Source organism: Lissotriton vulgaris, chromosome 3_1, assembly GCF_964263255.1.
Source record: "Lissotriton vulgaris chromosome 3_1, aLisVul1.2, whole genome shotgun sequence".
NCBI lineage: Eukaryota > Metazoa > Chordata > Amphibia > Caudata > Salamandridae > Lissotriton > Lissotriton vulgaris.
This window is the reverse complement of record NC_141689.1, coordinates 1,080,756,382-1,080,772,437: the sequence shown is the minus strand read 5'-3', so window position 1 is coordinate 1,080,772,437 and position 16,056 is coordinate 1,080,756,382. Positions and strand designations below refer to the sequence as shown.

Here is a 16,056-nt window from a genome sequence, read left to right as displayed (position 1 = left end):
ACATCCACCTCCACATCCACCACCACATCCACATACACCGCATCCACCACCACCACCACATCCACATCCACCGCATCCACCACATCCACCACCACCACCACATCCACCACCACATCCAACACCACATCCAACACCACATCCAACACTTCCACCACCACCACCGCATCCACCACCACATCCACATCCACCACCACATCCAACACATCCAACACCACTTCCACCACCACTGCATCCACCACCACCGCATCCACCACCACCGCATCCACCACCACATCCACCACCACCACCGCATCCACCAACACCACATCCACCACCACCACCACATCCACCACCACCACCACATCCACAACCGCCACATCCACCACCACCACATCCGCCACCTCCACCACCACCACCAACACATCCACCACCACATCCACCCCCACATCCACCACCATCACCACCACATCCACCATCTCCACCACCACCATATCCCCCAGATCCACCACCACCACATCTATATGTGTGTGGCTCTGTGTGTTTGTAGGTGCAAATGCAATGTTCTTGGATTTTCGTCACAATAACATACACTGAACATAATCTTCACAAAAGTTATTTACAAACGTTTAAGCTATTGCCATTATAAACTACAATAACTTTTATTTAAGTATTAATTATTTACAAAATTAAAAGCCATTGTTATTTGTAATATCAATACATCTAAGTCACGTAAATACAACACACATTCCATTACAAATGCTATAGGTGTCACATTTGCAAAAGTTAAAACTATTGACATTGTAACTGACAAAGCTATTAATTTTGCTACTTTCAAAACCAACACATACATTAAAAAAGTGTCATTTACAATAACAATAGCTCAAACTTTCCTAAAGCGAGACCTATTGCATTTCCAATGCTTGTTTGTATATAGACATCACTTGCTGGCTGTGAAATAAATTTATGACTAGATTGTACAGATATATTTTTTCAGCATTCTTTACACCCCAGACTGACTTTTCCTCATTTGTGAATTCTTACTTTTGTTATTACATGTTCTGTTCCCAGAGATTCCAGTCTTACCCTTTCTCCTTGACTTTGTACTAGATTTCTGATTTATGTGATGATTAGCTGGTTGGGAAAGAGTATCTAACGACCTTGTGCAGGGCGTTAAGACTGCATGTAAGTATTCAGTTATCAGACCTGCAGTGCTCCTAGTCTTTACCAATGTTACTTGCTCTGTAAGCTATAAAAGGCATAATTTACTAAATATGTCTCTACGAATTAGACCTCAAAGAGTAACCAAATAGTGTTTCATGAAAAGGCACGCCCCTTGAATGTGGACCACGCCCCTTAACTGTAGGCCACGCCCCTTACGTGTATGCCACACCCCTTGAACGTGGGCCACTTTTTTTGTCAGTGCCCGGGCGAAATTGTGATCCCAATCCGACCCTGCCCAGAAATCACCGCAGCTGGCCCGGGGAGCAACAGGAAGCACCAAGGGGAAACCCCAGCGACAGCGGAAGAGCGCCGTGTGGGATTGGTGCGGGCCGGAGGCGTCGCCTAACAACCGGGATTCCCTTCAGCTACGTCCCGCGCTGGGAACCAGACGATTTGCCTCGCGCAGCGCAAGGAGGATCAAGTGCCCAGGGGACGGGGGAGCACTTTGCCAGCGCCTGCTTGCACCAAACCCAGGTAAGCGCTTAGCGTGTGCGCTAAGCTGCTGGTTGCAGAGCTAACTTGGGCGGGGTGAGGCGGATGACCGTGTGGGCGGTGGTGTGAGATTCAGGAGTGTCCCAATCCAGTAACAAGGCTGCCGGAGGCCGTGGACATTTGGTAAACGGGCCTGCCGGAGACTGCACTCCTTGAAATAGCAGGCCTCTTAACTCTGCATCTTTTTGCCACAACACAGTCAGGGGAAAAGGAAATGTAACTCACAGGCAAATACAATGCACAATTTCCATCGCTTACGGAACTGTATCAGTCTGATTGCAGGGGACTGCTCTGGAGGGTGGTACAGGCTTATAGAGACTGCAAGCAGTGCATAATCTATTACCCTTGGGGAACTGTGTGCCTTAAAGGATCAGAGACTGGTTTATTTCACTGCGGGTGATTGAGGAATTGTTTTGCTGGCTCTACTGTTCTCCTAGTAAAAGTCAGTAACAGCCATCCCAGGACATTTGACTGATACCTGTGATTTTCTATGTGTGGAGTCTTACTATTTTTGAACCTTGCACAATTTCTAGATAAAGATAACTTTACTTTCTTTATATGCAACTTGATTTATCTGATTGTTGATTTTGCCTGGAAACTGGATTTACCTGCTTTTGGATCTCGCACAATTTTAGAGAAAGATTCTTATTTTTATATAAAAACCGGTGTGGTGTCCCTTTTGTGCGTGTTTTACTGTGTTACTATTGGTGTGTGTTGCACAAATACTTTACACATTGCCTCTGAAGTTAAGCCTTCCTGCTCTGCGCCAAGCTACCCTGACGGAAGCGGTACTTCCTACTTGGACTAGGGTGCATACCCCGGCCAACTAGAGACCCCGGTTCTAACAACCTTGTATGAGAAATCAAGTTTTATCTAACTTGAGGGAGTCTAGATGCAGCAGAAACAATCTCCTATTGACATTCTGAGGTTGAGTCTCCCATCTTAAGTATCTGTCCTGCAATCAGAGTACAGTCAGTAATGTCTGTAGAACAATGAACAGACCTACAAGTCTCAGATTTGCACATTTTACATCAGGGAGTACTACCAAGATTGCACTTATGGTCACTTTAATACTTGCGGAATGCGTACTGGAATGTGCTAGGTTATCATTTTAACATGGCTACATAACAGGCTAAAAACTGGTCATTTTATTCTGAAACAAAGGTCTGTACATATACTACGAGATGGCTCACGTAAGGATACGGTACCTGCAAACTAGTCTATTCTGCTGGTATGATATAATTTATAAAGATAGTAGTCGAAGAAGTAGCTTAATTAACATGAAAACCAAAACACCTCCTGCGACTGAAATTGAGGTTTAAACAGCGATCAGCTCGTTTGCTAACAGCTTATGAATTTCACTAACTCTGTATTTGCATACGTAATGGTTATTAAATTCCAGAGCCTTGGCATTTATGCTGGAGCTTTCTCACTTAGTAGGACTGTCCACCCTGAAACAAACGCCCCACGCCAGGAGTGTAACCACTCCACAAAGGAGAATCAGAAAATATTTTTTAGGTCACAGCAGCTGGCACACAATGATGGAATGATGATCTCCTTGGCATAATGCATTGTAAGTGTCACCAAAGATCAAGGCGTACAACATGCTGTTGTGTGTCAATTACTCAACCTCTCTCTAGGAGCCCCTGCCGGAGGTTCGGGCCCATAATTTCAAGGATGGATAATTAACAACAGTTATTGCCCACACGTGCAACCAATAATGCTTAAGTATGGCATTGCTCAAAATCTGCAGATAAGAGACGGATACTTATATGGATCTAACATATTTCTCTCACTTCCCCACACACATCTAAATGAAGCTCAAAGAATAGTTCAAATCTATTTGCGCTGCTACATGGAAAGGGCACCACATATCATTGACTCGAAATGAGAAATCAAGACAAAACAGTCCAGGGATCACAGATACAGCAGAGTCTCGCACCACTGAGTTACCAAACAAAACTATCTTCCCTGCACAGCCCTACCGGTTTCACATTTAGATTGAAATACATTTAAATGCTTTTATTCATTAGAAAGAAGATTCCTCTTAGGAGCAATAGAAGCAACAGGATGCTTTCTATTGTGCTGAATGCTACCTATAGTTGGCATTATGACTGCTGTGAAACAGAAAGATTTCTTAATATTTTTCCATAGCGATGACCAGTTTCAAGTAACGGTAGAGCAATGTAGAGAAGAGATTCAGACTGGAACGTTTCCATTAGAAAGTCCCAATGCAAGACTTAACAAATCCATCGATACTACATCACAGCTCAAATACCAGAGTTAGGAATTGCAAATACCCGCAAGTCCACCCCTGCCAGACTCCAGGAACAAATTAATCGGTGTTGTTCCTACTCCCTATTAACACAGTTGTTGTCTATTCAAGACAGCTTTGTTTTCTGTAAAGGAGACAAACCGATGTGAAACATGAACATAGTCAATATGAAAATGACATCTTGTTAAAAGGGAATAACAATTGAATACCTTATGATTCCCTTGGAGAGAAAGACCTAGGCATAAATTGCATTTTGTACAATGGAAAAAGTCTTCTTTCGGGCCAATCCTAAAGAGAGAAAAAAACGTGTTTAGGTCTAACAGGGATACGTAGCTTTGAAGAAAAAAAAAATATATATATATATTGTATACGAATACATACATATACACACACACACACATATATATATATATATATATATATATATATATATATATATATATATATATTCATATACAATAATATCCACATACATTAGACAAGGGAACGTATGAGTAATCTGCAAGCATCAAATCAAACAAATGAAAACAAACTCTGGTGCTAAAATTACCAATAATGAAAAAGTTTGAAGAGTTATTACTTGAAAGCAGATTTTTCACAAAATTAAACATAGGAAAAATGTGAATTTGAAAGAAAATGCAAAATCATTATTGTAAAATCGTATTAAGTAAAAATTAAATTCATTTGAAATGCTCACAATAAAGGCCTAAACCGCTTTACTATTTAGTTCAATGGGTACAATATTTAAGTTCAGGCCAAGTGTGAACCAGGTTTTTAGGCCGTTCTTCGCTCTTCCCAAATTTGACGGCATGGCCTAATTGTATTTGCATATGGCTGGGTCCAAACTGGGGTGAAGTAGTGGGTAAAAGAACAATGGATTTAACCCAGATCTTTTGACAGGGGGAAAATGTTTGCATTGTCAGCATTCCGTCAATCATTTGTTTGCTTTAACACTTTTTGCCGTAAGTGGGATGGGTATGACCAGACGTGGGTCCCTTGCTGACTATGTCACTGGATTCAAGCTAGCCTAGATGAAGAAGGGTGACATACCCTGAAACCGGTCCCAGGATGCTTGTTTTACCAGTCCAGGGAGGACCTGCCCTGGCAGTTCGGTCTGGACTGTTCTAATGGGGCCCAGGTTACGACCGATTTGAATATGGCTGGGTGCAAACTGGGGTGGCGTAGTGGGAAAAAGAACGATAGATTTAACCCAGGTCTTTTGGCAGGGGGAGAATGTTTGCATTGTCAGCATTCCATCCATCATTTGTTTGCTGTAACACTAATTGTAAGAGCATAAAAGGCCATCTCAGAAGCAATAGCCCATTTTTCCTGTAAAGGTATTATATCAAAATTATTAATCAATGCTAGCCACGCAGGTGGGTTTTCATTTAAATGCATTTCCCGCAATGTTTGCTAATGATGTGAGAACGGCTGGAGCTTTCTGCCACAGACCTTCTTTGTAGCAATTAGCATTGATAGCCAAAGAGAAGCTGGTCTAGGATACGTCGAAATCAAAAGTGGGTCGAGTCAGTCCACTTCAGTCAGTCTCTAGGGCAGAGAATCTATTCTGTAGATCAAGATCAAAACCTGTTAAAGTAGAATTAGTGATGTTATTGACCATAGGGTATTTGATAGGAGGAGGAATCTTAGAAAGCATGTGTGGCAATTGCCCTAGAGGTATATAAAGGAAACCAAGTGGTAGAACAGTAATGCAACTAAGCTGGACTTTGACAGGCAGTTTGAAGACTAGCAGATTTCATACTTAAATAGGCTGGCTACAAATTATAACATTACAGTTCCCATCAAACAGCTTTGTAGATTGACCCTCCTAACTGAAATAAGCAAGTTCCTGTTGCATAAATGAAATCCCCTTTTCACAGATAACCAATAGATGGTTTTACTCAAGAGATCGTGGTCTTCACTTTTTGTAGAGGTTAATGTTGGCGGGTAGGCTATCATTAAAATATACATACATGCGGAGGGGGGCAGCGGGAGAAAGCCGGACGGGCGAGATAATTTGCATCTAATAGGGGCAGCAAACTGCCACGGGCACTTCTGTGACGTTTTGGTCTTACTATTAACTGGTATCTTTATTGACTGTAGTCTGGCCAAGGTGAGGTGGAACAGTGGAAAACCATGAAGGACTACTTGAAAAAAAAAATTTGTTGAGCAGCTCACGAGGCAAAACCATGAGATGTGTGATGGGGCGGGGAGTCTATAAGGATTCTGCCCGCTACACCTGCGATGACGAATCCTCAGCCTGATCACTACCTACTTTTACCTCTGGTGCTGCAGCGTATGGCTAAGGTCACCTGTAGGGCTACTAACATAAAAGAAGGTATAAAGGAAAACATTTCAAGAGCAGCTTCTCCGCTAAGTCAGAGGAGTGACGCCCCACTGAGCAGGTCAAAAAGGAAAAACTAAACTGATAATAACACATTGTTGTTATCATTTTATTTTTCCACTGATGCTCAGCTGGGTAGGGGTGGGGATCTCAAAGAGAAGCAGGAGGAGGAGTGGTTCGCACTCTCTTAAGTGTGCATGAAGGTTCGGCCAGCCGTTTCGAGCCGGCCAAACAGTCATGCGCACTTTGCATGTTCTCCACCCAGGCTGTAACGTAGCCTGTGTGGAGAACATGCACAGGCTCCCTGTCCCTGCCTGAGCATCGAACTGCGGCTCTCAGACCAATCACAATGCTGCATTGTAGCGTTGTGATTGGCTTAAGGGAGCTTGGAAGCCTGGGTGCTTCCTGTTTCTGGCCTTGAGTCCTAGAAGCGGGCGAAGAGGACCGAGAGGCAGTGGCACACAGGTATGTGACTGTTTCATTTTTTTTTCACCCCTCTACCCTCTCCCCCACCTCCACCCCCCACAACCCATCCCTCCACCGCCATTAAATAGCAATTGCCACTGCAATATTTACCTGCCAAATTGTGTTTGTTTTTTAATCCCTGCATGCAATTTTTTTGAAAACATAAGAAAGCAAAATGAATATGGTTTTAAAAAATTTCAAGGTCAGTTAAATATCTCAGTTAAGGACTGAAAATGAACAAATTTTCACAGGATCTATAAGCCAAGCCATTTAATAAATGACTAGACACACCACGTTAACAGTCAGCCATGTTTCATTTAGGGTTTTGTTTAGTATACCTAAAGTACAGATTTTTTCATTTGTCAAACTAATTGCAATAAGCCAGGCTTGGTGGATTGGTGGAAGAATGCCTGCACAGCAGTGATCTGTGTTTGAACCAATGCTTACAACTTCAAATCCTGGTGGCCCCATTCAGCCTTTTTTACCGTTGCGAGGTTAATCAAATGAGTAGCATGGAGTTGATTGACAACCATCCTTTATCTGTTAACGGCGCCAAAATGACTGTTAAGGTGAATGTGCACTCTACACATATACCGGTCATGTGCACGTTTTAGGTTTATTTAATTTTCATTATGTGATGCCATATGTATAATAAAATGCAACGATGTGATTGACCTTAACCCACATCCGATGAACGTCTGATCTATGGCTGGTTCTTCCGCCTCTGAAAGCCCAGAGTGATTCTGGCATGTGGCTTACTGTGCTATTTCTACTAATCTTTCAGTGCCGTGCCGCAGGCTCTAAACAAATTCAACAAGCCTTTCAGAAGCAAATATGTTATGCTGCTGATCCTTACTCACCCCTGCTACCCTTTTACACGTTATTTTGGCATGTGACCGATTATTTTCTAAATCCTGTCTGCCCGCCAATGGTAATGCTAGCATGTAAAAGACTCACTCTAAGTCTGCTCCCCCTTCAGAGACGGTCTTGATAGGTGACTGATGTGCTACCTAGTTGTTACAAGCTGTGTTACATCTCTAACTAGTCCTGGCTTTGCAATCAGCCATACACTGTATTCTGGGACTCATATGTTTGCTTTTTTTATATATACTTTTAAAGGATAGTCTTCCAAATCTATGTATGTGAATTGCTCTTTGCTAATACGTCAGAACTGGTAATGGGTTTAACACTTGACAAAGTGCTACTAAGTAGATATGTGACAGACTGCCCCATCCTTACCAACCTTTCAGAGGCTGGTTAGGAAGAGGCAGTAATGCTTACGATACAATATATATTATATTTATTGTGTTAATAGTAAGACACATCAAACAAGAGCTGCCTAAGTAAAAACAAGGATATGTAAGAGTATACTGAAATCCCACCTGGGAGCATTGTATTTCCATGCTTAGATTCAGAGAAAGATTCAGTTCCGTCCCACTACAAGTAAAACAAACACCGTGAGGAAGTCAGAACTAGGTCACTGGCTCTCAAAGGTTACAGGCCTGCAGAATTTCTATTAATTCAAAGGAGCGGTGTGACTGGCAAATTAATGTTCTTACCAGATCGACCGCTATAAATCCTTCTTGCCATTGCAGGCTGGCCAGGGGATATTTTAAGCCATATCTCTGGAGGAATGCACCCAATTTGTAGATGAAATGCACTCCCCAACCCACCTTTTTTGAAGTGTATTCCTAACCTCCCTTTACCGCTGCCCACCCTTAAACCCTAAAACGTCTCTGACCTGCCTTTATCTCTACCCATCCTTGAACCTTAACATTGTCCTTACCTCTCTTTCGAAGTACCCATACAAAAACCCTAAAATAACCCTTACCTGCCTTTCCCACGACCAAACCCTGAACCCTAAAATCACCCTTACCTCCCTTTCCCACGACCAAACCATGAACCCTAAAATGACCTTATCTCCCTTTACCACTGCCTACCACTAAACCTTATAATTACTCTAAACCTCTGTACCACTACCCAAACCCCTAAATTACCTGTATCTCTCTTTACCACTGCCCACCCATAAACCCTAATATTACCTTGAAGCCCCTTTACAAATACTCACCCCTGCACCCTACAATTAATTACCTCCCTTTACACGTTGTTAAATAAAAAAAACTCCAAACTAACGTGTAACCTTTGCTTTTACAGTGACTTTCTACTTTTTTAAATGTAAAGTAATATTTAATTACCATATGTCAATCCAAGTGCCGTCGGGCATGGCCTTTGACTGTGCATGGCAAGTGGTTGGCCACAGGCCAGGACCTGCGGCAGATCCCCCCACATGCTGCCATCTCCACAGGCTGTGCGCGGGGTGGGTTGGCCACAGAGCCTGCCTGCCAATCCCCCTAAAGCAGCCAACCAGGAAGAGGGTCAGCAGCCCCCCCCCGAGGGTAGTGGAAGAGATAAGCCTGGTTTCGGGCGGGAGTGAGTTCCAGATCCTGGGCGCCATTCCTGAGAAGGAGCGCTTATATGTTTTTTCCTTCCGGAATCTTCGAGGTTTCAGCAGGAGATTGTTTGTGCCTCTAGTGTTTCTAGCTCCGCCAGAGATTGTCAGTTTCTGAGCGAGGTATCCGAGTGAGTTTAGGTGTAACGCCTTGTGTGTCATGCAGGCGATTTTCAGATGTATTCTGGCTTCAAAAGGCAGCCAGTTCAGGGATTTCAAGTCAGGGGTATTATGGGAGTGCTTTTTTGACCCAGTGATGAGTCTCGCTGCAGCGTTTAGAGAAGCTCTTATGGCTGCGGTTGTAGTTAGTGGGAGTCCGCAGAGGGCGATGCTGCCGTATTCAATTCGAGGGATGACTAGTGCTTGTACTGCGGTTCGGAAGTCTTTGGCTGGGAGGAAGGGTTTAAGTTTCCTCAGAGTATTGATCTGGTAGTTCGCTCCCTTTGTTGCCTTGCTGATATGTTGCTGCATGTTGAGATTGGTGTCGAGTGTTATGCCTAAAGATTTTGCTGAGTCCAAGATGGTAGGTTGGACATTGAGTGCGGTTAGGTGTTTAAGCCAAATTTGAGTGGTGGATATCTTCGCTGGAGGTGAGATCAGAAGGAACTCTGTTTTCAGGGCATTGAGTTTGAGATGGTTATCAGCAAGCCAGGATTGGGTGCATCTGATCGTTGAGTTCAGGAGCAAGATGTCTTTGGGGGACTGTAATATGAGATAGAGTTGGGTGTCATCGGTGTACATGTGAAAGTGTACAGTGGATGCTTGTAGCAAGGTGGTGAGCGGTTCCATGACTAGGTTGAACAGAGTTTGGGATAGAGAGGATCCTTGGGGGACGCCTAGCGTTACGGGTATTGGCGAGGACATCAGGTTGTTGCTCTTGAATTTCTGCGACCTGTTGTGAAGAAAGGAAGTGAACCACTTGAGAACAGTTCCAGATAAACCCATTCTTGTGTTTAGTAGTTCTAGTAAATTCTCATGTTTAACGGTGTCGAATGCTGAAGAGAGATCAAGGAGGATGAGGAGGCAGGTGTCGTTTTGGTCTAGCATTTGAAGTGTGTCGTCAATTATGTGAGTCATAGCAGTTTCTGTGCTGTGCCCAGCTCGGAAGCCTGACTGGTGAGGGTTGAGGAGATCAAATTGTTCAATGTGTTTAGTAAATTGTAGTTGTGCGCATTTTTCCAGCAGTTTGGCGAGAGTGGGAATATTGGTAATGGGACGGTAGTTGTTGAGATCAGAGGGGTCGGCTGTAGGTTTCTTTAGTAGAGGTGTGACCTGACCAACTTTGAGGGAGTCAGGTATGCTTCCTTGTTGGAGAGAGCTGTTGATAATTTTAGTCCAGAGAGGGAGAAGCAAAGGGGTAAAGTTTTTTACTGCGTTAGCAGGAAGGGGGTCCGTGAGGAGATTGGCAAACTGCTCAGCACCCTGAAACCATCCAATTTCTTCTTCTGAGTAGGTGCCAAAGGTTGACCAAGTAGCATTGTTTTTTGGTTTAGTGGGTGCTGGGCACTGGGGTTTGGAGTAGAGGCTTGCGTCAATGAGGAGATCGCTCTTTATGTTGTCAGTTTTTTGGATAAAGAAAGCAGCGAAGTCTTCACAGGAGGGTGCCTCACGCCCAGTGTTGAGTGGTTGGGGTTGATCCTTGAATTGTGATCTGATTAGCTCAAACAGTTTTCTCGGGCGGTTTTTTGCTTGGTCGAGCTGGAGGCTGAAGAAGTCGGATTTTGAGCGTTTTATTTTCCTGAAGTAGGCGTTTCTCTTTTTCTTCAGATCTTTTAGGTGCATTGCAGAGGGAGCTGATCTCCAGGTACGCTCTGCCAGTCGCATGTCTCGTCTATCCTCATTGAGACTCCCGTCGTACCATGGATTGGAGATTTTAGTGGAGACTCTTTTTAGCTGCATAGGTGCAGCCTCATTAATTATTGAGGTCATAGCGTTGAGATAATGGTCAGTCAGAATGAACGTCCATAGCGCTTGTCGGTGGGCGTAGGAGGTTGCAACTATTAGGGGGCAAACTTCCTGGGTTGAGTTTTTTCATGTCTCTTTTCCAGACTTTGGGCTTGGAGAGTTGAGCCGGGTTAACTTTAACGTTTTCATTGATAAAGAATGTGACAATATGATGATCTGACCAGTCACAGTGTTGGATGGACTCGAGTTGGATAGAGTCCTCTTTGGAGATGATCAGGTCGAGGATAGAACCTTTCTTGTGGGTCTGGCTGTTGCATATTTGGGTGAGGTTAAGGGCATCAGGACATTTTTAAGACTATTTACCACCGCGTCATTGCGATCGTTCCAGTGGAGGTTGAAGTCACCAAGGTATATTTGGGTGAGCTGCCGTCCGGAATTGGTTGAGATCATATCCATGATTTGTTGGGAAAAGGAGAAGTTGTCCTTGGGCGGGTGGTAAATGCTGTGAAGCGAGCATATCGGTTTGCCCTCACTGATAATGTCGAGGCAGATGTATTCCCAGGATGTTGGGGATGGTAGGGAGGTGGAATTGACTTTCTGAACAGAGAGGTTGTTCCTGTAGATGCATGCGATTCCACCACCTATTTTGCCTGATCTGTCGAGCCTGATAATGTGGTAGTTGGGAGGAACCAGAATGTCCATTATAGGTGTCGAAGATTCAGTTAGCCATGTTTCAGTCAGGATGATTAGGTCAAGGTCCAGCGATAAGAGGAGATCAGCAATGGCGTCGGAGTGTTTCGAGGCCGATCTGCAGTTGAGGAGAGTGCATTTGAGACGGGGTGTGCTGAGGGTGGTAGAAGGTTCTAGAGAGAGGACTTTTCTAAGGTTATTGGGGATGGAGAATCTGCTGTTTAGTGTGGGGGTCTAAGGGGATTTGAGTGTATTGTGGGAATGCATCTTCATTTGACATTCATACATAGTAGTAACTATTTTGAGCAACCAGAGTAAAATTGTGACATTTTACAAATTAGATTTCTACACCCCCAAGGAAAGCATTCCAATGTGGCTGACTAGTCAATCATAAGCTTGATGGTCAAAAAGAAACTATGGTGCATAATTCAGAAACAAATGCGTTTTCATTCGACATCCTTCACTCGGACAAGCAAAAGAATTACACAACACCCAATGGGCTTCCCACTTCATCATCTGCCTGGCAATGTCTACCAAAAGGTACCTGCTTCGGTCGTTCACCATCGACGTACATTGCACATCTTTGTATTTACAAAAACAAAGCCAAGAAATGCAACCAAATGTAGGAAAATCATTAAGATTTCCACAGCTGTTGTAGTAATCAGGAATGACTAACAGAATTAGACTGGAAATATAATGTAACAAATTCTATGCTGCTTATGTTAGAAACCCTACAAATGCTCTTTAATCTACAGTCAACACGTTGGAGAATCCTTCATTTAGAATAAGACCTAAAAAAAACACTTTTATTGGATAAGTTTGATTCAGCATTACAAAATGTGCAAATGACCAAAAATGAACTCAACATTTTATGTGAAATGAAGAATTTTAAAATTACTATTTCCGAAGAAAAGTACCCTCTGATGACTGTAGAATTCTTTATTCACACTTCTCCCAAAATGCTTATTTTAGTCATACCTGCAAATGCCACAGTTTTCACAGTGGTACTGCTTCTTGTCCTTGTCAAACAGATGACAGATGTCACAGTAGTATTCCCCGAACACATTGCTGCATCCCTCACACACTTGGCGTGTCTATAAGCAAGCAGACGTTTTACTGTGAAAGATCATAAACGAATATTTGGTCTAGCATAAACAAACACATTGATGAAGGCTTGCTCTCGGTTTTCAATATTCCCTGCAGGACAAAGCTGTAAACACGAACCAGACATGGCATCGACATTTGAACAGGATTATCCAGTATACACCTTTTTTAAATTATAAATAAAACTGTTGTGGCTTACCACAGAAAACCATTTGAACTTTTACCTTAGGGAGGCAGAGGTAGAAATAGGAGGAGACACATTTGTGCTCCGGCATTTAGATCCACTTGGCTACTGCTCATTGTAGAGACCGCGATGATGTGGCGTATAGGACGACTACAGTGACTCAAGATGGAACCAACTAGGCCGTAAGGAATTAGCGGTAAGAGGCCCCGTCGGAGATGGGCAGCTAGACTGCTAGGTGGTCTGATACCTCTGGAGTCACGTCTACACTCCAGATACTTCGGGAATAGACACAACTACTGAATGGTGCCCTCACTGTCATTGGGTAGGTTTGTCACGGCTAGAGAAGACCTAGTAGAGACATGCTAGGCAAACTGCTGAACAGTGAATGTGGCGAGAACCAGACAAGAGTCCATGTTTCTGCAGAAAGTGAAAATTCACATCCCCCAACATAAATAACAACATAAATAGGAAGGAAACATCTACTGAAGCCACTTTGGTTTTTGTGGATAAGTGGCTGAACAAAACAGCAGGAGAACTCCAGGCTACAATCAATTTCGTTTCATATTTGGAGTCCTCTGTAAAAGACTTAGAAGAAGTTGGAACATTGCACCAGGAATGTTTAAACTGTGCTGTGTGTGCAATGATTCAAACTGAATTCTAACAGGAATACTTGGAAGACTCCTTTAGAAAGGCAAAGACCAATACCTCTGCCGTGCCTGCCCAATCTGTTGATGGGGAAAATCTCAACCTGATAAACCACAGTGTTTTGGAAATTGAATTTCTCATCAGGCTACTCTCTTATGTCGAAGTCTGCAAAGTGTATACAGTTGAAGTATGCAGAGACCGAGGCAAGTAATATAAAGCTTCAAGTAGGAAATGATTTTGAGGGGATTAGAAGTGTTATTAGGTAACCCTGCAAAACTGAAAGTAATGCACAAGCAGTACTGGCATTTTTTGGCAAGCTGAAGCAGCAGAGTCGTTTTTGAGGGAGTTGAAACAGAAAAAGGAGAGAAGAAAGATTACCAGCAGTAGCAGACATGGTGGATAGGAGAGAAGATAGCAGGCGAGAGAAAAAGACATTGGGCTGGAATGAAATAAGAGACAGAGCAAGAAAAAAACGACTGAGGACAATGAGGAATATAGCAGGGGAGGGATGCATGGGCAGCTCCAGACCCTCAGAGTGGCAGGAGAAATAAAACACAAACAGGCTGTATGGTGGATGGTAGGTCCATGCTCTGCCCCTCAGACATGCGCTGTTTGTGATAATGAGAGCACAGAATTCTGTTAAGCAGGGCTAAAAATTGCGGCTCGCGGAGTGTTATGCATCAGAGTTCAGAAAACAATGGCATGCGCTAAAACACCCATCATGATTAACAGTTTAGGATCTTCAATCAGGCCCAACCTTGTCAAGTCACACTAAAAGTGACAAATGCCCATCATGTGGTGGGTACAGGCTTGTGGATTCAAGATGGGAGCAACAGTTTAGAGTAAGTCAAAAAAGAATGGGGGTCATGCTGGTCGCAACATAATAGTGCAAAATGTTGGAATCCCTTGCAAGTTGATGTTCACCTCTCAATATATCCTGGCCCTGGCATACTGGTGATAATTCGTGTCATAATTTGGGTTTTCCTTGGTATGATGACACTCACTTATGGGATCATTCTTGCCCTAAGGTAATAGGGGTAATGCATTGTTAGCATCCATGGTGTGACATGTGCTAGAGGAGTAATGAAGGCACAATATATCCCCGAGTGTAGGAGAATTGTATATTTTTTGCCCTGTCCATTCTAAGTAGAATCTCAGTCATAGCATATGAAGATTCACTTAACATTTTCTTCAAGTGTACCATAACGTAGCACTTCCGTTTCAGCTTTCAAAATATAACATTTTATTTAAAAAAAAAAATTAAAAAGGTTTAGTAGCAGGTACATGGCATTCCAATGCATTAGAGTGAGTATCATTTATGACAACTCTGAGGGCAAATAAGTATATGGGAGAAAATATATCTGAACGGTAGGTAGCATTGCTAGTTTTATGTAGGAGAGAAAAGGGGAAAGCAGTATAGTAAGGTGAATTTTGATGATGGGTCACGTTGAGAGTGGTTGTTGGTTAAGATGAAGGTAGATTGATGTAATGAGCGCATAAGCAGGTTGGAGTCAGGCTAGAGATGTTTAGAGCTGTACAGCAAGGAATGGTGCAATTGTGTTGGTAGTGTAAGTAATGGATAAAGGTGATAATGGATAAAGCAGTTCAGCTTTGAGGAGAAATTTGGGCAGGTAGCACTTGAATCTAAGAGTAGTTCAGATGCTGATTAGACGTGAACCCAAATCCTAATATGCACTCTCTTGTGGAGATAGATCTATAGCCATTACTTTCATAGGGAGGATTCTGTCTGCTATCCTAAAAGCCCATTGGTGCTTAGGGCTTCACCAAAGAAAATAGGCAATGGTTCAGATGGACAGCTGCTTTCGAATGCTGGAAGTCGTGCATGCTTGCAAACATACACCTTGCAGCACAGATGGGTTCGCCATATGAGAAACATGGAAGAACCAGGTATGCTGTGGCCCAGGGGCTGCTTTTAGGGGTCGATGGATGGAGTTATTAATAGCTGTACAATCCAGAAATAAGCCTAAGTAAAAATATACAATTTTAATGTTGACACATATATAATTGCCATCCCCGAGCCCAAATGTTCCTTGGACAGTCGGATCCACTAGCAACAACAATATGTGACTTGTATGAACACATTTCCAATGCAGCTCTTAGCTCACCATGCGCCTAATGCATGCATGCTGTGACTAATGAGGGAGATAGTTGTAGTTGCACAGACCTTTCTGTGTAGGCTCAATCTTAGTATCAACATTCTTAACCCAATCAACAAATATACTTAGTAAAGCATAGTGGAAAATATTAAAGCATAGCCAGTATTTATGATTAACTACAGTTCA

General features: G+C 43.0%; 1 protein-coding gene across 1 annotated transcript in view; it reads right to left on the bottom strand.

Moving 5' to 3' along the window:
* RCHY1 (ring finger and CHY zinc finger domain containing 1) overlaps positions 1-16,056 on the bottom strand; it is a 91,344-nt gene that overhangs the window by 33,119 nt on the left and 42,169 nt on the right. Inside the window, exons 3-4 of the mRNA XM_086961514.1 lie at positions 12,799-12,914; positions 4,177-4,255 (exon numbers count right to left, since the gene is read on the bottom strand). Of these exons, the coding sequence (XP_086817640.1) occupies positions 4,177-4,255; positions 12,799-12,914 (195 nt within the window). The remainder of the gene's footprint in view (positions 1-4,176; positions 4,256-12,798; positions 12,915-16,056) is intronic.